The sequence below is a fragment of the Raphanus sativus genome, unplaced genomic scaffold (assembly GCF_000801105.2).
Source record: "Raphanus sativus cultivar WK10039 unplaced genomic scaffold, ASM80110v3 Scaffold0389, whole genome shotgun sequence".
Lineage (NCBI taxonomy): Eukaryota > Viridiplantae > Streptophyta > Magnoliopsida > Brassicales > Brassicaceae > Raphanus > Raphanus sativus.
In genome coordinates, this window is record NW_026615708.1 from 19,678 (window position 1) to 42,001 (window position 22,324).

General features: G+C 36.7%; 5 protein-coding genes across 5 annotated transcripts; 2 read left to right on the forward strand and 3 right to left on the reverse strand.

Annotated features, from left to right (window-relative positions):
• The first annotated feature begins 2,106 nt into the window (after positions 1–2,106).
• On the forward strand, positions 2,107–5,308 carry LOC108809163 (uncharacterized). Its single transcript, XM_018581296.2, has 8 exons — positions 2,107–2,486; positions 2,632–2,727; positions 3,008–3,118; positions 3,199–3,508; positions 3,672–3,762; positions 3,850–4,174; positions 4,343–4,491; positions 4,572–5,308. The coding sequence occupies exons 1-8, from the start codon at positions 2,157–2,159 to the stop codon at positions 5,077–5,079; spliced, it is 1,920 nt and encodes a 639-aa protein (XP_018436798.1). The 5' UTR covers positions 2,107–2,156; the 3' UTR covers positions 5,080–5,308.
• Position 5,309: 1 nt separating this feature from the next.
• On the reverse strand, positions 5,310–6,969 carry LOC108809164 (NADH dehydrogenase [ubiquinone] iron-sulfur protein 6, mitochondrial). Its single transcript, XM_018581297.2, has 3 exons — positions 6,756–6,969; positions 5,751–5,835; positions 5,310–5,644 (listed from the first exon to the last, which is right to left on the reverse strand). The coding sequence occupies exons 1-3, from the start codon at positions 6,894–6,896 to the stop codon at positions 5,535–5,537; spliced, it is 336 nt and encodes a 111-aa protein (XP_018436799.1). The 5' UTR covers positions 6,897–6,969; the 3' UTR covers positions 5,310–5,534.
• Positions 6,970–7,213: 244 nt separating this feature from the next.
• Positions 7,214–11,140, reverse strand: LOC108809165 (D-xylose-proton symporter-like 1). The gene is made up of 14 exons (XM_018581298.2): positions 10,883–11,140; positions 10,488–10,591; positions 10,226–10,304; positions 10,021–10,080; positions 9,826–9,892; positions 9,574–9,698; positions 9,364–9,465; positions 8,908–9,276; positions 8,770–8,817; positions 8,615–8,677; positions 8,343–8,423; positions 8,132–8,230; positions 7,906–8,043; positions 7,214–7,668 (listed from the first exon to the last, which is right to left on the reverse strand). The coding sequence occupies exons 1-14, from the start codon at positions 10,925–10,927 to the stop codon at positions 7,537–7,539; spliced, it is 1,512 nt and encodes a 503-aa protein (XP_018436800.1). The 5' UTR covers positions 10,928–11,140; the 3' UTR covers positions 7,214–7,536.
• A 425-nt stretch (positions 11,141–11,565) lies between these two features.
• On the reverse strand, positions 11,566–13,722 carry LOC108809166 (probable NADH dehydrogenase [ubiquinone] 1 alpha subcomplex subunit 12). The gene is made up of 5 exons (XM_018581299.2): positions 13,556–13,722; positions 13,375–13,401; positions 12,662–12,753; positions 12,062–12,171; positions 11,566–11,955 (listed from the first exon to the last, which is right to left on the reverse strand). Exons 1-5 carry the CDS (start codon positions 13,645–13,647, stop codon positions 11,797–11,799), a joined length of 480 nt encoding a protein of 159 aa, XP_018436801.2. The 5' UTR covers positions 13,648–13,722; the 3' UTR covers positions 11,566–11,796.
• Positions 13,723–14,673: 951 nt separating this feature from the next.
• On the forward strand, positions 14,674–21,908 carry LOC108813649 (protein EXPORTIN 1B). The gene is made up of 32 exons (XM_018586268.2): positions 14,674–15,004; positions 15,191–15,307; positions 15,405–15,497; positions 15,576–15,647; positions 15,764–15,871; positions 15,946–16,028; positions 16,161–16,299; positions 16,386–16,454; positions 16,535–16,612; positions 16,770–16,832; positions 16,923–16,967; positions 17,143–17,250; positions 17,371–17,469; positions 17,558–17,761; positions 17,964–18,023; positions 18,127–18,237; positions 18,398–18,495; positions 18,662–18,770; positions 18,989–19,054; positions 19,136–19,234; positions 19,359–19,439; positions 19,520–19,609; positions 19,696–19,781; positions 19,871–19,951; positions 20,064–20,246; positions 20,320–20,386; positions 20,521–20,631; positions 20,759–20,866; positions 20,962–21,099; positions 21,189–21,326; positions 21,402–21,506; positions 21,607–21,908. Exons 1-32 carry the CDS (start codon positions 14,906–14,908, stop codon positions 21,727–21,729), a joined length of 3,231 nt encoding a protein of 1,076 aa, XP_018441770.1. The 5' UTR covers positions 14,674–14,905; the 3' UTR covers positions 21,730–21,908.
• Positions 21,909–22,324: the final 416 nt, after the last annotated feature.

The following is a 22,324-nucleotide window of genomic DNA, read 5'->3' on the forward strand; positions in this document are numbered from 1 at the left end:
GATGTTTTTTGAAAATTTAATTTTGTAAAACTAGATTTTGACCCGTCCTTAAAAGGGCGGGTATATTTTTTGTTGAAAAATTATTTTACGTAATAAATATTATGATTTTTAATAAATTATATATTATAACTTTTTATGAAATTTATATTAAATTTACTTATATGACTTATTTTTGTTATTTTCAATATGACTAAATTTTAGAAGACTCTAAAATAATTTTAACCCGTAATATGATTTTATTTATTTAAACCGAAGTTAAAATTATTTTACACTGATTTTGTTTAATTTAAATAAAATATTTTATATCTGCAGCACTCTTGTATTGAAAATTTCATTTGTGCGTTTCAAAACATTTTATATAACTTTATTAAATTTATTTTATGTGATTTAGTTTTATTTAAATAAAACTATTTTTAAGAAATTGAGATAATTCCATATTATGATTTTGTTAATTTAATCATTTGTTATTTCAACTTGATTTTATTTTGTGATTTCATTTAATAAATGTTTTCAAATAATTAATAATGTGAAATATTTTTTGAAAAGATATGGTGCAAACATTTAGGGAAAATTAATATGTGTATATTATATTAAATACTCTTTAATGTAATTACAAAATAATGAATTTTGATTGGTTGCAAATAATGATGAAAAAAAATAGAGACAATTTTTGTAATTATTTAGAAATTTCAGGAGCAGATTCATAAACAGACATATGCTTTAATAGTATAGATAGATTTAATATGTGTATATGCAATTATGATTTGCTTTCTAAATTAGAAAGTTTATGTTTATCTAATCGATGTAAGTTACCAAAATTAGGCTAGAAATTATGAGGAGATTTTTTTTTTGAAAAGAAAAATACAGTATGAGGAGATTTGTGTTGATATTATGGTTGATAAAAATAAGGAAAGTGATCGCACGAATTTAAATTGTAGACAAAGAAATTTGAATTTCTTCTGATTTTGGTTTGAAAATCATACTACTAATATATTCTTAACTCAAATATTCTAATAATATATTTAAATAGCATGTTCACAATATACTTGTTTTGGTGTGAAGCTGATTGAAACGATTTAGGAAATCTTAGTAATGGTATTTACAAACACATTTTTATATAGTATACATATGAATGAAACTTTTTAAATAATATGATTTATGAGCACAAAACCTTATCGTTTTTTTAAAAAATGTAATATATAGTCATAATAAAATATGTAAGTCTCAGTGATTTGATGAACATAATTATATAAAATTTTGTTATACATTGTTCCTAAAACGTGTTAATGGTTTTGTATGTGATGTTATATAACCTGTTAATGGGTTTGAGGCTTGGTTTTGTTCAATGTTATGGTTTTGGATGAATAAGTGACATTTTGATAAGAGTATTGATCTGTAGGAGCACTGAGCAGGAGGAGCAGACATGTGATTGAAGCTTACATTTACATTCACCAGTCTAAAAGAGAAGCTTGATATATAATGTCAACATGAGACATCTAAAGAGCTTTTTCTAATTTTAAGAGCGACAGTTCTATCAATGGAAATGAAGGAGCGAGCAGTTGCAGAATTGGTGGCACAAAGAAAAAAATATAGTAATTTTGGTATATTGGGATAAGTCATGAGAGAGGTTTAGTGAGGATGATATTTTAGTATACTTATATTGTTCGTATGTCGAGTGGTGTAACTAAGTTTTGTCGAGTATTAATAAAAACTGATAGTATTAATGTAATGCATTGAATGTCGCATAGTTAGCTAAATAAAAGGTAAGACCAAAATATTAATAGTCTAATAAAAAGGTGCAAGAACCTTGTATAAGTAGATTTTTTTCAGAATGTTCCTCTTTTAATAGTATAGATATCTATCATGATGATAGTGGTCTTTTATAAAAAAAAAAACAATGGCAACTGTCAAGACAGCTGGTACAAATCGAAGAAGCCCAAATAGCCCAATACATTTAAAAAGGTCGGGTTATCAGGTCAAGTGTCCAGAAACCAACCAAACCGTCGTAGCCTAAACGGTTATCGGGTAACCGCCGAAACCCTACCAAAAACCTTGAGAACCTTCTCTCCCTCCACGATCGTCTTCTCCAAGCCAATCTCTCTTCCTACATAACTCGTTAGCATTCTCAAATCCGTAAAGAGCCTTTTAAGTCAGTCATGGCTCAGAAATGTGCAATTGGATTGATTTCAGCCGTGGCAGCGTCGGTTTCTCTATCGCAATCGAAAGTCGCTGCTGCTGATGGTCCTTTCACTTTCCCTGGACTCTCCAACTCTCCTCCTCCTCCTTCTGCGAATCCTCAGCATCAGCAGGCTGCTGCTGCTTCTTCTTCTCCGCCATCGACGGATGGTAAAGAATCTTCAGCTCCTCCTACTCCGCCAGCTAGGAATGATAATCCGAGGACGAGTTCAGGTGGTTTCGATCCGGAGGCGCTGGAGCGTGGAGCTAAGGCCTTGAAGGAGATCAACAACTCCTCTTACGCCAAAAATGTCTCTCTTTTTTTTTCTTTCTCTAAAACAATTGAATTATTACCAGATAAGATCTCTTTGTCGGATCTCAGCATTTTGTCTCTTTCTGTCTTTTAGGCTCTCACAGTTGTTGTGTTGTGTTTTTTTTTTTTCTTTTTTCTTTCAGGTGTTTGAGAGTATTAAACAGCAAGAAGAGACAAAGCAAACTGAGTTTGCAGCCAAGGCGCAAGAGTATAAAGCTATGCAAGCCCAAGCTGAAACTGTGAGAGTTCTACTACTAACTTCAAACTTTCTTCATTATCCGATTTTTTAATGTTTATATGAGTTTGTGGTGTTACAACTATGGCTCCTTAACTAGCAATTCAGTTGTAAAGATAATACTTTTTATTTTAGTAAAGTTGAGAAACCTTGCTTCCACCATTACAGCCCCCTTAGTGATCACTAGGAACACTTTTAACACTTTTGTCTGCTTCATTTCACTATTCGGATTAGTTGTTTTCTGATCAGCATAGTTGTGTGCCTGGCATTTTCCAATTTTACAGGAGAGGCAAAAGGTAATTTATGATGAACAGAAAAAACTTGCTCAGCACCAAGCGCAGACTAAATCACAGATGGCCCGTTACGAAGACGATTTGGCAAGGAAGAGGATGCAGGCATGTAACTTTTAATCACATTTGGAGCTTCTTTTCTTCGTTCTAACAGCTGCTGTTGTTGTGTATATCGGGTTTTACAGGCAGAGAATGAGTATCACAGAACAAGAAACCAAGAACTCGTGAAACTGCAAGAAGATTCCGCAATCAGGCAGGAGCAATCTCGACGAGCTACCGAGGAACAGATCCAGGCGCAGAGACGGCAAACCGAGAGGGAGAAGGCTGAGATCGAACGCGAGACGATCAAGGTCAAAGCTATAGCAGAAGCTGAAGGAAGAGCTCACGAAGCGAGGCTCGCTGAAGATGTAAACAGGAGAATGCTTGTTGATCGTGCAAACGCAGAAAGAGAGAAATGGGTTGCTGCCATTAACACTACATTCGACCATATTGGAGGTGTGAAGATTTAAAATTACATACATGAATGTCTCTCTTGTCTATACAAGAGTAGTTAGTAGACCTTGATGCAATAGTAGTGGTTGTATGACCATGTAATCTGTACATTCATTAGCACGTGGAAGTTCTAATTGTTTGAACACTTTTGACTCTTTCTTCCTAGGTGGGTTGCGTGCAATTCTAACGGATCAGAATAAACTGATTGTTGCTGTTGGAGGTGCAACCGCTCTTGCAGCTGGAATATACACAACGAGGTAAATACTGAGATATATAATATTTGCAATTTCAGTTAGTAGTTCCGCAATATTGAAAATTTGATCATAGCCGACTGCTTGTTTTAGAGAAGGAGCAAAGGTTATCTGGAGCTATGTGGACAGAATACTAGGACAACCATCATTGATCCGGGAATCGTCTAGGGGAAAGTACCCTTGGTCTGGTTCTGTTTCTCGTGCAATGTCCACATTGCGCGGAAAGGGGTCAGCTAACAATAATGGGAAAGGGTTTGGCGATGTTATTTTGCATCCTTCACTACAGAAGAGGATCGAGCACCTAGCTAATGCCACGGCCAACACAAAATCACACCAAGCTCCTTTCAGGAATATGCTTTTCTATGGTCCTCCAGGAACAGGGAAAACAATGGCCGCCCGAGAGCTCGCTCGTAAATCTGTATGTATTCTATTTATTTTTGTTTAATTTATTGCAAAAATTGTTATATAAGATGGTTGAGTAGAGGATGGTGGCTGTTGATTATCATGATGGGGCATATGTTCATAGGATTCTATGGTGTTGGTTACTTCATCTATTCTTGTTATTATAACGTTTCAATTCGTGTAGGGTTTGGATTATGCATTGATGACTGGTGGAGATGTAGCTCCTCTTGGGTCTCAGGCTGTTACGAAGATTCACCAGCTGTTTGATTGGGGGAAGAAGTCTAAGAGAGGCTTATTGCTCTTCATTGATGAAGCCGATGCATTTTTGTGCGAGTAAGTGGTTGTTTACTCAGATGATCATTTCAACACTTTTGTTTATGGTTTTGATGTGTGTGTTATGGCAAATTTAACAGGAGGAACAAAACATACATGAGTGAAGCACAAAGGAGTGCACTAAACGCTCTTCTTTTCCGCACGGGTGATCAGTCCAAAGACATAGTCTTAGCACTTGCCACCAACCGACCTGGTGACCTAGACTCAGCTGTGGCTGACCGTGTTGACGAGGTTCTCGAGTTCCCCTTACCCGGAGAAGAAGAGCGGTTCAAGCTTCTAAGCCTGTATCTAGAGAAGTACATAGCTCAAGCTGGTCCAAGAAAGTCAGGTTTGTTCGACCGTCTCTTCAAGAAAGAGCAGCAGAAGATTGAGATAAAGGGTGTCACTGAAGAGCTCTTGAAGGAAGCGGCTGCTAAAACGGAAGGGTTTTCAGGGAGAGAGATTGCGAAGCTGATGGCGAGTGTTCAGGCAGCTGTTTATGGAAGTGAAGACTGTGTGTTGGACTCTGTGCTGTTCAGAGAGGTTGTGGATTACAAAGTTGCAGAGCATCAGCAGAGAAGAAAATTGGCTGGAACCGATTCAAAATGAGGATTTTTTTTGTAAGCTAGTGAAGTGGTCTCACCTTCACACTTTTGGAAATAGGCAAAACAAAACAGAGGCTCAAAATCTATGAAGTTGTTTCTGAGGTTTGGGCAGAGATTTGAGTCCCTATTGTTTCTCGTTTTTGGTCAAGGAGAGGTTTTGTACTTTGTATTACGAGAAGTTATTTTTTGCAAAGCTTAAACAATAATTCGAATAAATATTGACACTAATATCAAGATGGAACAAACTTGGCACTGGTTATATAGCAAATCCCCAAAGCCTTTTTAGGCTCAGTGACATGAAAAAGACTCTGAGGTCAAACATACATAATCAAACACTGATCGAAACCTTTATTACATAAGATGTCTGAAGATGCCGATGCATCGCGCAAACTTGACAATGAATTTTAAAAAAGGAGAAAAAAGAGACTGGAGATTTTTCATGACTTTCAGAATGTTGGCTTAGTGATGATGATCTTGAACATAGCGAAGGCCACAGTACTTGCAGACGGCAGGCTCGTCTAGGTCGAGGCAAATGAACTCAATTGGATGACCGAGTGCTGGATTGGTGTCTGCAACGTTATACAAAAACCGATTAATAAATCAATCTCTGGTTTGGTATTATCACAAAATCACAAAAATATCATTAGGCCAGTGATGAGAAGAGGAGATACAAACCTCCTTCACAAGCAGCAATCCTTCCATCAACTTTGATAGGTGGGACCTCATTGATCAGCTCCATCGGTGACTTCTTGCTTCTATCCTATTACAGATTAAGTTCCCTAGACACGTTATGCAAAACTACCAGGGAAGTGGCAAAAGACCAAAAAAAATTGTGATAATGCAAACTTCCTAACTCACCAGAAAGAACCAATACCAAACTGCTGACTAACAGACACAGAACTAAGTGTAAACTAACATGGGCAAAATTTTCAAGCTCACATAATCCAAGTCGGTACGCTATTAAGCCAAACTATTGGACAAGAATATGCCATGCAATTATTGAATTATCTTTTCATTTATTAGACTTGGGAAATGAAGAATCAGATCGCAATAGCATGCTTATAAACTGATGTCCCAACAATAAGCCATTCAACGATAGTACACCATGACAAAAATTTCTACTCATACTAAAACTAACTAAATTGCCCACTCTCATTCTGCTCTCAGCTATTTTGGCTAATTTATTGATTGTTTTATTAACACTAGATAATTGTTAGTGATGGATTCAAATATATATACACACTGAGTACATGCGCACAAGGCCTACGAGAAGAACTTGCTCATGTATTTTTTGAACCCCTCAACAATATATATTCTCTAGTAACGGATAAAAATAAGCCCAATGTCCTCAAAATTAACAAAAATAAAATAAAAATCTGAGCAGATTCAAATCGATATCATCATGCCTCTATGAATTATGATCGAACATTGTCTTCAATTAAGCAGATTCACTAAACACAAATTTGCGGAGATGATAGCTACCCTGTGATTTCTACAAATCCAATCAAAGCCAGTAAACACAGCAGTTTCACGATTCCATAAACCGTGATTCCATAAACGAATCGAATACCATAGACGATGAGCAAAATCACGATCTAAACCTCATAAGGAACAACGAAGACTCGGATTCGAAAGAGATATGGCCATAAACCACACATTTTATAATCGTCATCCAAGTACCTGCATCCATTTGGCGGTGTGATTTCCGACTAGATCGTCTGTTGGCACGCCGAGTTGTGTGGTAGCCGGTGCACTGAAGTGCCTCCTCGTAGATGGAAGAATCTGCGATCGGATTAGGGCTTTCACCAGCTTCGACGCCATTTTTTTATTTGCTCCTCTACCGAAAATAATCAGAGGAAGTCTCTTTGCAAAGAGAGAGAGAGAGAGAGATTTGTTTCTGAGAGGAACCAACAACAACGCATTGGGCTTTAGTTATTAAAATATGGCCCATTACAATTATTTATCAGTCCAGTAATTGTATAATTACTAAACTTTTTGGTTGCTTCCTGCTAGGATGTTTCAGTGAACTTGGTTAGATACGAGTTCTGGTTTTGGTCTAGCCGGTTTTCTTTGGTAACCACATTTTGTTTGATTTTCTATCAAATGTTCTCAATGTCAAGGAAATATTTAAGAGTTGGTTTAATTCAATTTCATATCTCATATCTTACCAAAGAAAAATAATTTAGTTTAAATGGACAATGACAAGGGAAAAAAATACACAAAAGAATAATGCAATAGAACAAAAATAGATGGGTGGCTTTTTGCATTATAGATAACATATCAAGAAAAATATTTAAATTTTATAAGTTGTCAACGCACCAAACGTTTACCGCGAGCTGCACTCACCAATTCCGCGGTAAAAATGGCTACGCCCACTTGTGGTTGCTGCGTTTGCCATTCAGAGCCTCAAGCAATGAAGCATCATCAGTGAAAACGGAGCTAAGATGAGAAGAACTTTTTTTTAGAGACACTTGGCTTCAATCTCTTCAAGAGTGAGACCCTTCGTTTCAGGCACAATGAAGTATATGAAGAAGAGAGACACTATACATATCACTCCAAATCCAAAGAACAGCACTCCTGCTCCAAACAGCTCCTGCATAAAACATACCAGGTGAGCTAAAAAACAGAAGAAGATATGGAACAAACAAGATATATGTATATTGTGTTTACTTAGTGCATGATCAAATTGATTAACATAAATGATTGTAGCTTAGAAACACTCTTGAGTTAGCTAGCTAGGAGCTAAATGGGGAACCTCTAGTTAAACATGTTCTTCCAAAGTCATAGCTACGTTATCTATTGAGGAGTTTGTTGGTTCTGGAATCCTTACCTTTAAAGGTGAGAAAGCGAACGTCACAAGCGCGTTTGTGCCGAAATTTACAAGTACTGCTATGCTGATTCCTCTACCTCTTAATTTTAAGGGGAATATCTCTGAGATCATCAGCCAACCAATAGGGCCAAAGGATAACTGTGCAAGATTGATGACACATTAGTATAAATAGCTTAACGTTACCAAGAATGGAACTTTGATCAGAAAATCTGTGAAAAAAATTAACCTGATAGCAGCCCACATATAGTAGCAATGCAACCACAGCAACAGCTGGTACAGTGTTGTAAAAGATGTAGTATGACCCCAGGAGGAACAAAGAGACCACCTGTTACACAATTAAAAATACACAATAAGCTAAATTTCTGAATCAATTAGGTTTTCTATCTCATGTACATAAGACAAAAAAAAAGAAAGAGTGAAGATGCCAGAGGACAAACCATGCCACTAACACCACCAAAAAGTAAAGGCCTTCTTCCAAGTTTGTCAATCACTATAACAGCAACTCCAGTCATAACCAACTGCAAACATTAAAGTACTACATCAAAGTCTTCTAAAGGAAACATACAAGACCGTTTTAAAAATGTGCTAAGCATTTCATATACTTACAACGTCTAACATTAGCACCAGAGCACTTAAAAGCATACTAATCCTCAACATTTCATAGCTAACAGGATCTGATATCTAAAAATAGATGGAAGAAAACAAATACCTTCAATAGACCGAGTAGAATTGAGATCCGAGTTGCATCAGTTGCAGCAGAAAAGCCAGCAGTCTAGTAACATGTAATGTTAGTGGTACAAAGACATAAGTTATCTTGTTCAGAAATGAAAACAGAACATATATTACTAGAGATGAAAAGATAACCTGTAGTATTGATGGTGCATAGTAAAGTACACTTGGTTGCCCAGTTATCTGTAACCATTTCATAAAATATATATATTTAGCTATTTAGCTATTTTTTCTTTCTCCTAAAGGACATTTGATGAAACTGACTGCACCAACCTGTTGTAACAAGACCAAACCACCAGCTATAGTGAGAGCTTTCAAGCACTTGCCTTGAAATATTTCACCAAGTGTAGCTTCTTTACCCTCACCCACAGAGGAAAGCTCAGCCAAGATCTCGTCCACCTGTTCAACAGCTGAGTCAACCACAACAGACCCTCTAAGCCGGCGAAGAGACCTGATCGCAGCCTGTTGAAGGCTCTCCACATTCCCTTTTCCCTGAAGAGAGCGAAGTAAAAGCCACCTAGGGGATGCTGGTAGACAGCACATTCCAATTCCCATGATAACTGGCACAGGGATGATCGTTGCGTACATGTAACGCCAACCAGATATAACAGTGACCCAGAGGCTACCGATCCCATAGCCTCCCTTCAAAAATTTATACGTGTCAGTTATGTGTAACTTCAAAACTGAGCAATAAATTTCTGATATCTGTAGAGCCTTTTGAGAACTTACAACCATACCAATGACGGTTGAGAACTCTTTTAGTGATATCATCCTTCCACGTATCTGACTTGGTGAAGTCTCCGCAATGTACATCGGAGCTGCGTGCATTGTCTACAATACATGAGAGAACATATCAGCTTTCAAGTTTAAGAAGTGTACTCCAAAAGTTGCATGGGTTTCATAGAAAAAAAAATCTTAATCTGATTCTATCTCTCTTACCAGTCCAATCCCAATGCCATACATAAGGCGTCCAATTATCAGGACGGAGAAGACAGGTGCTAGTGAAGTCACAATGGCTCCAACTAGATAACAAAATGCAGCCAAGATCAGCTCCTTTCTTCTTCCTTGAAACAAATCAATCCAACAATTCAATTTCTTTCAGATAGAGATGTTTTTTTTTTTTTGGATAAAATCAGATAGAGATGCTGGCTACTATGTAACAAGATTAAAAAATATCTTAAGAAACCAAACCTATTGTGTCAGCAATAGTAAATGCCACAATGGATCCAATTAAGGCACCGTACAGAGAGCCACTAGTCTGCAGAAACGTTTAATAATAGTGTTAGCAAATGTATTTGGACCACAGCGTCCTATAGGGAGGAAACAAGAACAAAAATTTAATGCAATAGCCAACATGTGGAAGAACCAAGAAAGGTCAAAACTCACTATTATACCGACATCCACTGGAGACAAGTTGTACCATGATATCCCACTTAGCGTAGGAGACTGTACATGAAGTAAAAAAAAAAAAACAGAGTAATTAACAGAACTGAGAACGGCTTAGACCAATTAAACAAATACATAAGCAGTAGAAATTCAAGGGTACACAAAGGTACTGTAGATACAGGTGTGAAGTTAAGGCAATCATTACCTTAATAGAGATAATCGCACAAGAAGTAGCACCGATCTCGTAACCAAAAAGCAAAGCTCCAAGAGCTGGAAAGAGAAACCTGTGCAATAAATGACTTCTTCTTAGTAATGCTTTCATGTGCAAACCAAACACTTGCTTTTTCAGCAGAAACATTGGCAATAAACTGTGAATAGCAACCACAGTTTTGCTGGGACCACAGTTGGTGGTGTTTAATGACTACCTAACAAAGGAAAACGACAGAAGAAACAAAAAAAGAACTCACGAGGGAATGGCTGCAAGAACAGAGTAGTCTTCTGGGCTGTGGTGTTTCTCCTTAATCAGAGGTTCTTTGACCGAGCTAATCCCACCTGAAGATGAATCACCAACCTACACAGGAACAAAAATTTCAGATATATGATTGGTAATATTCATTATTCAAAATCAAGAAAGCTAAGGTCTAAATTTGAAATCACAATTTAGCCAAGTTGTTGCACATATTACATGGAGATTCAAACTAATTTTCCAACCCTAAGAAGAAGAAAAATTCAAACTCTTAACCTAAATATTGCATTCACAACTCTCAAAACCTCTTAACAGACAAAACACAGTACATAAAATTTTCGTCGGTGAAAGGAGAAAAGGGGGGGGGGGAGAGAAGGTGAAACGAAGCTAGAAAACCTGTCCAAGAGAAACGATCGATTGCTTCTCGGAATCAAACACCATGGCTGCTGCGGCAGCTTGTTCACGGTGATCGCGAGGTTCGTGAGTGAGGCTTGTTCAAGGAGAAGGAGATATAGAAGATCTCGCTCTCTCTGTGTTTGTACAGTTGAATTTGTCTAATTTTGAGCTCAACGAGGTTTGTATTTGAAGTGGTGAGAATTGTGAGGAAGAGAGAAGACGACCATTTTATTGCCCTAGTGTTATAACAACTGTCAACGGACATTTCAAATTAGGAGGAGGATCACTGTTTGGTCTCAGCGGATTAGTTTCCTTTTAAACGTTGTTTCTGTTGTAATTATATAATTATTTTTTTTGTCTTATGTCTTAACCTGATTAATTAATTTTCTTATAAAACATGTTTTATGTGCTTTTTCTTTTGTAAAGCCAACAACTAGAATATCCCGTTTATGAGAAAAAATATCTCGCTTGTTTTAATATCTTCATGAAAGATATTTTTCAGCCATAAATTCTACATTTTTTTCTTTGTTTTCATGAGCATATTCTCATGTTTGTACCACTAGGGAGGGGTCATTGTAATTTACTTCTGTTGCTCTCATTTTTGCATAATTTATTTCTGTAATTTACATAGATTACTATACAAATCTACAAGTTCGTTTCATAAAAATTACAATTGATAAAACTATTTTTCAAGATAATATTGTTATTTATAGTCCTCCACACTCCTCTCTCTAGAGGTGAAGGAAAGCTCAAGTAACCAAAATGAGATGAAACATTATCAATTACACAATTCCATAAACCCAATTGTTCAACTTTAGATCCAAAAGATTTTGCTTTTTATTCAAAGAGACAGAAACAAACAACCAATAACTCAGAGAGATTCTCAAAGAGCGTAAACCAGAGCTCTCACATTCTTACTTGGTCTTGGTGGGTACCCATGGTTGGTACCTAGTCCAGTTCTTTTGCCCCGGGTTCAAGGTATGTCCTTTGGAGTGGTAAATGTATGCATCACCTTCTCCAGAGAAGTTCTCCTTATGCTCAATCCCATACCTTTTTGGTTTCTGACTCAACAGCTTCAAACAGAGAAAGAAAGGGAGAGAGATTATTGGGTTTTTTTCTCTCAAGTTAGGAAGCACTTCTTACGACTATAGCATATTTGAAATCGGTTTTATTTATTACCTCATCTCCAGTGTGATCAGTGATGAAATGAAGCCATCCGTGCCATTCGGCTGGTACTTGAGATGCGTTGTAACGATCCTTGGATGCGTACTCTACCCATCTGTGTCTACCTGTTAGCAAGAGACTCCATGTAATTGGCTAAACACCCTTTATATACACATTTATAGATTCCCCATTATGTCTTCAACAGATAAAAAGATCTTTTAAGGGAGACGTTCACCACATATATCCTTAAAACTATCATATGGACTGGGTTTGATTTTGCTTCGATAACAACTTAGCCATTTCCTAAACAAGGCTATACAAATCTCTGCTGAACTAGGTTAAAAGGCTCAACTTATCTTACTCCGACTTCATTGAGTCATCAGATTACGGTGTGATCTAGGAACTAACAGATGCTGGTTGGATAGAAAAAAATTATATGGTTAAACCAAATGCTGCAATTCAGAGTAGAAAAGACATTTGAAGTCAACTATATAAAGTTTATTGGAAGAGCGATGTTTGGTATCATGAATACTAGAGGTGGCGTCAGTATTTTTAGCAAAAGTATGGCTTAGAAAGCATGGCTACATCAAGTTATTAGAAAAAAAAATCACGTACCGTATTGAGTATCACCCAGCTTCTGGTAGTATTTGTTACCGAACTTGTCCACGCCAACGAGTGTTGCTCCTATGTTGTGTATTTTAGTTTGCCTTGAATGATCAAACAAGAGACACCAAAACTTATATCGATCAGAAACTATGACTCAACAGCAAGGTCAAATATTAAACAAGGTGGAAACAAAACACAAAGATTCAAGTATATTATGTGATACACACTAACAATGGGAACCAGCAAGCGAACAAAAGATGGATGTCATGATGCTAAGCAAAATCAAAGTCGTATATAATCATAGTTATCAGTAACGGCAGAACAACTGACACCACTTTGGAAATACTCGAAAAGAGTATATTTTGCAAAAATGTCACGTTTATATATACACATCACTGTATTAAAAATCTAAAGACGTTAGATCAAGCTCCATATCCTTATAAGCAAGCATAAAAATCTAAAGTTGGATGTAAATGCCAGCCAAATTCACCAATTATCTAGAGCCTATTAGAACAAACATAATTCAACTTAAACTAAAATACACTAACTTTTAACCCTATTGTGATCATCTATGAAGTAACTGGTGACATATATAACAAAATGACAACGAGCTCGACTTACAAAGGATTCTTGAACAATCAATTGAATCATATATATATATATACATAATCTCTAGAGAAGTGAAACAATAAGCAGTTAATATGAGAGATAGATATACTTACAAGAGGTTCCCATCTGGTAGGCATCTCCTGCAATCAGGGAAACAAAAATTCAAAGGAAACCAATTAGAACATGGAGAGATTGTCTTGCAAAACCCTAAAAACTCTTGCTAACTGCTAGGATTTACGGAATCTAATCAAATCCACGAGATCGCTAAAGTGAAATAAGCTGAGAAGAACTTACAGGAAGCCTTCTTCACGGATCATCCTGAGGAAACCGCCGAGACCTTTCTCTCTAATCGTCTCTAACGCACTCTTCGCCACCGTCAAAGCCATCGCTTTTTTTCCTCTTCACCTCTCTCACTCGGATTCGCCTGGATATTCGATTTCGACGTTCGTCTTCGAACTCCAAACAACAAGGGACAGATACAATAGACATTATCCAAAACGCACCGTTTCGATTTGTTGGGCTTTGTGTGCTTTACATGCTTCGCCTTGATTGATATTTTGTGGCCCATAATTTGTTGGGAAAGTGGGCTATTATGGCTCAGATCCTGATGCTTTGGTTAAAATAATACTAAACTGTAACATTATTTATCACCAATATTGACATAATTAACCAATGAATTATTTTTCATGAACTTTTTTATATAAAAAAGACTAGTTTTGTAGTGAAGATAGAGGGAGATAGGAAGGAAAAAAGAAGAGAAAAAGTAATTTTGGTTAGTTAGTAAATTATGATTTTTTGTGTTAATGAGTTTGCAATTTCCAAACTTTATAACCTGTATTTTTTTTAATATAGGTTATCTTGAAAATTTTGTAGTAAATGAGAAAAGAAAAAGAAAAAAGGGAGGAGAGGGAGTGGAGTAAATATTTGCTCTTGTTTGAATTAGAATACATTTGTTTTGTGTATTGTCACTTTCTTTTAACAGTATCTAGAAGAAAAAATAAGAGGAAAATAGTTTTTACCTCATTAATAAAATTTCGAGGTAAATAAAAGTATTTTTTAAGTAATTAATTTTTCTTCTTGATTATTCACTCTAAATGTGAAATGCAGTCAAAACCATAAACTTTGACCAATACACAGATAGTAACAAAATATACCATTTAGCATAATTTTTAATATTATAACTCATCTATATATTATAAAAATATTTAAAATAGTTAAATAATCTTTTTGTATAGAAACAGTGTATTGCCAATGGTTATTCAATTTAATTATATAAGCCTTTCCTTTTATTCCATTCCCATGTATTGACATAAAATATTACATAACCTTTCATTATATTTAATTCCAAGTATATCGTTTTAAATGGCGTATCTGCGCTACAATAATACAAAAGAAAAAACTAGTCAAAACCCTTGGACGGTCAACATAATAAGAACTCTAGAAGTCCTTCCTTCCTTTTTTTCCTCTCCCTCCCTGCGTCAATCTCAGGCTTCCTTCTTCTTCATAAACCTCTCTCGATAACATATATAAACCGCCTCTCCCTTAACCCTCTGCAAAACACCTCGCTCTCTATACAAAACTTCTTCTCCGTGTCTCCGTCTCTCTTCGTCGACCTTCGTTGATTCTCAACTTCCCTCCCGCGCGATGGCTGCCGAGAAGTTACTGGACTTGAGTCAGCCTATCGACGTCGCTTTGCTCGACGCCACCGTTGGGGCCTTCTACTCAACAGGATCTAAAGATGAAGTAAGTCCATTGGCCTATGGTTCCTAATCGATGAACAATAAACGAATCAATCCTTCGTCTTGTTTTCTTAATCTGCTGATTGCTTAATTCGATTAGGGCGTTCGCCTCTTCGATTTATAGGGTTTTGGAATTGGATCTGTGTGTTGATTTTAAATGATGAAAACATTGTTTGTTTGTTTGTTTCAGAGAGCTGCTGCGGATAATATCCTGCGGGAATTGAAAGCCAACCCTGACACCTGGCTTCAAGTGGTTCACATTTTACAAAGCACCAAGAGTACACATACCAAGTACTTTGCTCTTCAGGTGAGTTTTTGCTTGCTTATTCACCTTCCAAATAAGGTTTTGCTATAGAGAGAGGGAACAAAAAAAAAAGAGAGATGTTATGGATTCCACTTTTCAGGTGCTAGAAGGTGTTATCAAATACAGGTGGAATGCCTTACCCGTTGAACAACGTGATGGAATGAAGAATTACATCTCTGAAGTCATCGTCCAGGTATAATATATTAGTTTAGAGGTTGTTTAGTTAGAACTAAGATGCAACGTTTTGACATCGGACTTTCTTATCGTGTAGCTCTCAGGGGATGAAGGATCTTTCAGATCGGAAAGGCTTTATGTCAACAAGTTAAATGTCATTCTCGTTCAGGTATATATATGTCTTCAGGGTTTCATGCTGATAAGAGTGATCCCTCCTTTTTTTTTTTTGATTTGAGTCCTTCTTGTGTGTTTACTATCTGTTTATTTGTGGTGTGCTTAATACAGATCGTGAAACATGAGTGGCCTGGGAAGTGGAGGAGCTTTATTCCTGATTTAGTTAAAGCTGCTAAAACTAGCGAGACTATCTGTGAGAATTGCATGGCTATTTTGAAGGTAAGTCTTGTCTAACTACTTTTGCATTAAGTTCCATGATGTAGTTTTTAAATAACATTCCTTGTTTTCGTTAGCTCCTGAGCGAAGAGGTCTTTGATTTCTCAAGAGGAGAGATGACTCAGCAGAAGATTAAGGAGCTGAAAGAGTCCCTAAACAGGCAAGTTAGACTTTTCTGGTAGTTTAATTTATTAGAATTAAAGAATGATCAAGAGCACACTGTGTTCAAAATCTTGCCATAAATGTTCAACTGATGATACTCTACTGACTTATTCTGTTTTGTAATGTGCAGCGAGTTTCTACTCATTCATGAGTTGTGCCTATATGTTCTCTCAGCTTCCAAAAGACCAGAGCTTATACGTGCTACGCTCTCTGCATTGCATGCCTATCTTTCTTGGATTCCGCTTGGCTATATATTCGAGTCACCCTTGGTAATATATTTGTAATATAAGTGGACTTAGAGAGGTTAACAAGTCTCACATTTGCGATATCCTTACTACTGTTCTCGTCTTCGCAGCTGGAGACCCTCCTTAAATTCTTCCCTGAGCCAGCATATAGGAATCTCGCTCTTCAATGTCTGTCAGAGGTATGCTGGTTTATAGTCCGGGTATTTTTGGTGTCACTATTTCACTGTCACCGTCTAATGGCTTGTGTGTTATCTGGCAGGTTGCAGCTCTTGATTGTGGGGACTTCTACAATGGGCAATATGTCAAGATGTACAGCATTTTCATGGGACAGTTGCAGGTAATGCTGCTTCTCTTTTTTTGTTGGTTATGTTCATTGATGTTTCAAGACTTTCAGTTTAAGCTGATTATGTACTCTATCTGGTCGTTTATGGTATTTACCTTATTATCTTAACTTTTTAAGTTACATTGGCTTACTTTTGTTTTCATGTCTGCAGGCAATGCTTCCTTTAGATATCAATATCCCAGAGGCATATTCAAATGGAAGTGACGAGGAACAGGCAAGTCTTTTACTAACATTAGGTTCCGACCATCCCATATCTTACTGTAACACTTCGAGATATTGACTGTATATTTGTTTTTACCTCTAGGCTTTTATCCAGAACTTGGCACTGTTTTTCACTTCATTTTTCAAGGTAATTTTCTTTCCTTGTGGAGTAAGATGTGTTATGTGGGGGTTTCCTTGAATTTTAGGCTTTATGTTGTAAACGAGGGATGAGGGTTTGCATTTATTTATTCTAGTCTTTGTTCTTTCATATATTTATATGCATTTCAAAAATAGTAATATTGCTCTCTGTCCTTCGCTTGCAGTCACATATAAAAGTCCTAGAATCTGCACCCGAGATTGTTTCTTTACTACTTGTTGGTCTCGGATATCTCATTAACATTTCATATGTTGATGACACTGAAGTATTCAAGGTAATGTGAATCATCTTTATACTTTTTGATGTTTACTAATAATACTATTAGAAGAATTATCTCATGTTATTTGTAAATGCTTTGGAAATTGATAGTTTTTGCTTGCTTATGAGTGAACAGGTTTGTTTGGACTATTGGAATTCACTAGTTTCGGAGTTATTTACGTTGCATCATCATGTCGGCCACCCTGGTCTAACTCCAAGTCTGTTTGGATTGCAAGTATGGCTTCTCTAGATTCTTGCATAAGATGGAGATTAGGGTTGTATATTGTGCTACTTACGTTTTGTCTTGATTTGCCTATTGTTAGATGGCTTGCCTTCCGCGTACGGCTGGTAGCATCAAACCGGAAGTCACAGAGCGACAAAAACTTTATGCTGATCCATTGTCAAAATTAAGGGGGCTCATGATTAGTCGTATGGCTAAGCCTGAAGAAGTGATAATTGTTGAAGATGAAAATGGGAATATAGTCCGTGAAACTATGAAGGATAATGATGTTCTTGTCCAATATAAGGTATCTTCTGTTACATAAGATATACTAGATCCTCACAGGAGGCATGAATTTGTACATAATTATTAAACAAATTATATCCTTACTCGAATCACACTTATGATGCTATATTGGGAAGAAGTTCTATATAGTATTTTATTATATTGGCTCTACTCTAGGTTTCAATCATACGGTATTCTCATTTCATATATTTACACTGTTGCAGATAATGCGGGAGACATTAATCTACCTCTCGCACCTTGGTCATGAAGATACTGAAAGACAGGTACATATTACTAGAGATGTCAGGTTGTCCTTATTTTGTGAATTATTTGGAGGCTTGGCTGACCCTGTTGTATTGACGTCAACCTTTTGTTGTTCCTGCGAAGATGTTGAGTAAGCTAAGCAAACAGTTGAGTGGGGAGGAATGGACATGGAACAATCTGAACACTTTATGCTGGGCTATTGGATCTATTTCTGGTTCCATGGATGTTGACCAGGTAAGATCTCCGCTTTCATTGTTGTTTACTTGCATCTCCAACGAACAACATTTGAGAATTTTGTTTGTAATGCAGTAACAAATGCATTTTTTTGGCTCTAGCTATTTGGTAGCATCTTTCTAATGTTACTAGTGCTCTCATTGTCGTGTCTTTATTTCAGGAAAACAGATTTCTGGTGATGGTTATTCGTGATTTGTTAAGTTTATGTGAAATCATCAAGGGAAAAGACAATAAAGCTGTTATTGCAAGCAACATCATGTGAGTTTGTTTGTACATTATAAATGCTAATATGGAAACCTGCTTGATACTTACTTAGTGTGAGATTATTTACTATAAATGGATCACATGTTCCTTGGTAGCATGATATCATCCTAAAACTTGAACTTGTTCATTTGATCTTTGTCTTCTTGTACATTCGTTTTAGGTATGTTGTTGGACAGTACTCGAGGTTCTTAAGGGCTCACTGGAAGTTTCTGAAAACAGTTGTTCATAAGCTGTTTGAATTCATGCATGAGACACATCCTGGTGTTCAGGTACTTCTTCTCGTTTTAAAGTTACACTTTAGAATTCGTGCTGAAGTTACAGTTTCTTGGCTGAATCCTTCATAATGAAGTAGGACCGATTGAAAAAATTGATTTCATAACCATTCATGTACCAACAATTATTACATTTCAACGTTCATAGAAGTTATTGTTGCTTTCCATGCGGTCTGGTTTTCTGCTCAAGCTAATATCCTACCTTGTCCTTTCAGGACATGGCGTGTGATACATTCTTGAAAATTGTTCAAAAATGCAGGCGCAAATTCGTTATTCTTCAGGTATGTACTGGTTCATTTAATGCACATTTCAACCCTTTACTTTATCATCTAAAATGGGGTCATCTTTGTTTTTTCTTTTAGGTTGGAGAGAAGGAGCCATTTGTATCTGAACTTCTGTCAGGCCTTGTTACTATTGTTGGAGATCTTGAGCCTCATCAGATTCACACTTTTTATGAATCTGTACGTGTTTTTGGTCGTGTTTCGTTTATGGAGATGGGAAGCTATTTCTTACCGTGATCTCACTCTGTCTCTCTCTCTCTCTCTCTCTCTCTCTCTCTCTCTCTCTCTCTCTCTCTCTCTCTAGGTCGGTAGTATGATCCTGTCAGAAACAGATCCTCAGAAGAGGAGTGAATATATACAGAGGTTGATGGATCTCCCGAATCAGGTCTGTTATTAAGCAAAAAGGCACTGTTAAGCTTCTGTTTCCATGGCTTCTAAAGTTTTTTTTTTCCTTCTTCAATGTAGAAATGGACAGAAATTATAGGCCAAGCACGTCAGAATGCAGATATCCTCAAAGACCCAGATATGATACGTACTGTGCTTAGTATCCTCCAGGTCTGACATCATATTACGTTGGTATACGCTTTTTATTCATCTTCTAGAGTTAGTTGGACCCTTTTTTTACTTATATTTGTATGCAGACAAATACGAGAGTTGCAACTTCACTAGGAACATATTTCTTATCTCAAATCTCGTTGATCTTTTTGGATATGCTGAATGTTTATAGGTAACTTTTCTATACTTCTTTATATGTTTACATACTTTTTATCTCCCTATTTAGTAAGCATCGGCTTTATTCTTCCTCTTGTGCACCAGAATGTACAGTGAACTCGTGTCAAGCAACATTGCTGAAGGTGGCCCGTATGCTTCGAGGACATCTGTTGTTAAACTTCTAAGGTATGATGGCTTTCTGCACCAAATTAAAAAAAAAAATCACAGATCTTGACGCCCTTTATTATATTTACAAACTTGAATGATATATATACATCTTTTATGCTTCATGGAACAGATCTGTTAAGAGAGAAATCCTTAAGTTGATAGAAACTTTTCTAGACAAAGCTGAATACCAGCCACACATTGGCAAACAGTTTGTTCCACCGATGATGGATCCAGTTCTTGGTGACTATGCAAGAAATGTTCCCGATGCAAGGGAGTCCGAAGTTTTATCACTCTTCGCAACAATAATAAACAAGTATGTCTTTTGTCCCTGTTGATGCATGCCTTATCAAAAGAGAAGTCTTAACATGGAAATGTGTTTGTTTTAGGTACAAGGTTAATATGCAAGATGAAGTGCCTCGCATTTTTGAAGCTGTTTTCCAGTGCACTTTGGAGGTAACAAATTCTATGGTCCATGAAAAGGAAAACTTGTCTTTTGTTTCATTCTCAACCTTTACCCGGTAGTTATGAATACAAGGAACTAGTTAGTGAGGGCTGATTCGTTTGCTCAACTTTTTTTTTGTATGCAGATGATCACTAAGAACTTTGAAGATTATCCAGAGCACCGCCTCAAGTTTTTCTCGTTACTTCGTGCTATTGCGACTTATTGTTTCCCTGCCTTGGTACAGTTGTCAAGTGAGGTTGGTGTTTATTATGGTCTTGCATTTAGTTTTCTTCACCTGGTCTTAAGAGAGTTATTAGCACTTTCTAGACTAATTTGGTTTAATGGTATCCCTGAGCTTTTCCCTTTTTTGTGCCTCTCATCAGCAACTGAAGCTAGTGATGGATTCAGTTATCTGGGCGTTTAGGCATACCGAAAGAAACATCGCTGAAACAGGGCTGAATCTCTTGCTGGAGCTGCTGAAAAAGTTTCAGGTTTCGAAATTTCCATGTTTCACTTCTAATCCTCCATTGGTTTGTGCCATTTAAGTGCGTGATCTGTAACATGTTCCTATCTCTAATTGTAACAGAAGTCTGACTTCTCTAACCAATTCTACCGGACGTACTTTATGCAAATTGAGCAAGAAATATTCGCCGTCTTGACCGATACCTTCCACAAGCCTGGGTTCAAGCTTCATGTGTTGGTGCTACAACATCTATTTTCCCTGGTAATATTAATACATATACACGCACAATCCACCATTTGCTAGTTTCTGCAGTTTTCTTAAGGAAGGTTCATGTTTTAAAAACATTTCAGGTTGAGAGCAAATCTTTGACGGAACCTCTGTGGGATGCTTCAACAGTACTTCAGCAATACCCAAACAATGCTGCCTTTGTTCTTGAATACACCATCAAGCTTCTAAGCTCATCATTCCCAAATATGACTACATCTGAGGTAATTTAACTAACATTAACCAAAGGATTTGCTCTTTCATTGCCAACTTAATCTTTTGACATTACAAACAAACAGGTGACGCAATTTGTGAATGGACTTTACGAGTCGAGAAGTGACATTGCGAGATTTAAAGAGAACATACGAGACTTCCTTGTACAATCCAAAGAGTTTTCTGCTCAGGTATTATAATAGTTTTAACTACAAACATTTGGTTTCTCTCCAATAAACAGTACATTTCGTTCAAACTGTATTTTGAATGGATTTGTTTTTTGTTTTTCAGGATAACAAAGATCTATATGCTGAAGAAGCTGCAGCTCAAATTGAGAGAGATATACAAAAGATGCTTTTGGTTCCTGGACTTGTTGCTCCTAACGAGATTCAAGACGACATGGCTGATTCATAAACTATTTCTTAGGATTAATTTATTCAGTGGATCTTGTTTTTTTTCTTTCTTTTACATCGAACATATTTTATTAAGCTGAGCCGAACATCTCATAAGTGAGACAAATATAAAATTATGTTTAATGTCCCCAAAGTAACTCTTTCCTTTTCGAAATATAATTTTTAGAGGCGTTTTACATTTTTTACAAGGCTTTACTGGCAAAACAAGCCTGGAGATTTATCAAGAACCTAAGCTCTTGGGTGGCTAGAGGTTTCGAAGCTAAATACTACAGAAGTTTTTGCAAGCTAAAACCTATCAATGATCAAGCTATGCTTGGAGAAATTTGATTCAAACACAAGAACTCATAGAGAAGGGGATTCAATGGAGAGTTGGCAATGGTCCATCTACAAATGTCTAAAAGATAAATGGATTCCATATGATCCCCAGCTCCTGCTCATGGTCTTGGTGTAGGTCAAGTGTCAAATCCAGATCTAAAAGTTAAGGATCTGTTCAGAAAAGGAACAACACAATGGGATAAAGAAAAAATGAATGAGCTAATGGATCAGCCTGATGTGCAAAGGATCCTACAGATTAGACCAAGTGTCACAGATAAAAA

What these genes read in the sequence shown, in the direction of transcription:
- LOC108809165 (XM_018581298.2), bottom strand. Translation starts at nt 10,927, where the DNA reads ATGGTGTTTGATTCCGAGAAGCAATCGATCGTTTCTCTTGGACAG. An exon ending in GTTTGGTCTTGTTACAACAG is followed by an intron (nt 8,818 to 8,907) that starts GTTGGTGCAGTC and finishes AAATGGTTACAG; the next exon opens with ATAACTGGGCAACCAAGTGT. An exon ending in TCGCTTTCTCACCTTTAAAG is followed by an intron (nt 7,669 to 7,905) that starts GTAAGGATTCCA and finishes TGTTTTATGCAG; the next exon opens with GAGCTGTTTGGAGCAGGAGT.
- LOC108809163 (XM_018581296.2), top strand. Translation starts at nt 2,157, where the DNA reads ATGGCTCAGAAATGTGCAATTGGATTGATTTCAGCCGTGGCAGCGTCG. An exon ending in ACTCCTCTTACGCCAAAAAT is followed by an intron (nt 2,487 to 2,631) that starts GTCTCTCTTTTT and finishes TTTTTCTTTCAG; the next exon opens with GTGTTTGAGAGTATTAAACA. An exon ending in GAGAGCTCGCTCGTAAATCT is followed by an intron (nt 4,175 to 4,342) that starts GTATGTATTCTA and finishes CAATTCGTGTAG; the next exon opens with GGTTTGGATTATGCATTGAT.
- LOC108813649 (XM_018586268.2), top strand. Translation starts at nt 14,906, where the DNA reads ATGGCTGCCGAGAAGTTACTGGACTTGAGTCAGCCTATCGACGTCGCT. An exon ending in ATGACACTGAAGTATTCAAG is followed by an intron (nt 17,251 to 17,370) that starts GTAATGTGAATC and finishes ATGAGTGAACAG; the next exon opens with GTTTGTTTGGACTATTGGAA. An exon ending in TTCGCAACAATAATAAACAA is followed by an intron (nt 20,247 to 20,319) that starts GTATGTCTTTTG and finishes TGTTTGTTTTAG; the next exon opens with GTACAAGGTTAATATGCAAG.
- LOC108809164 (XM_018581297.2), bottom strand. Translation starts at nt 6,896, where the DNA reads ATGGCGTCGAAGCTGGTGAAAGCCCTAATCCGATCGCAGATTCTTCCA. An exon ending in ACACCGCCAAATGGATGCAG is followed by an intron (nt 5,836 to 6,755) that starts GTACTTGGATGA and finishes AATCTGTAATAG; the next exon opens with GATAGAAGCAAGAAGTCACC. An exon ending in GATTGCTGCTTGTGAAGGAG is followed by an intron (nt 5,645 to 5,750) that starts GTTTGTATCTCC and finishes ATAACGTTGCAG; the next exon opens with ACACCAATCCAGCACTCGGT.
- LOC108809166 (XM_018581299.2), bottom strand. Translation starts at nt 13,647, where the DNA reads ATGGCTTTGACGGTGGCGAAGAGTGCGTTAGAGACGATTAGAGAGAAA. An exon ending in ATCCGTGAAGAAGGCTTCCT is followed by an intron (nt 13,402 to 13,555) that starts GTAAGTTCTTCT and finishes CCCTGATTGCAG; the next exon opens with GAGATGCCTACCAGATGGGA. An exon ending in GCTGGGTGATACTCAATACG is followed by an intron (nt 12,172 to 12,661) that starts GTACGTGATTTT and finishes TCTTGCTAACAG; the next exon opens with GTAGACACAGATGGGTAGAG.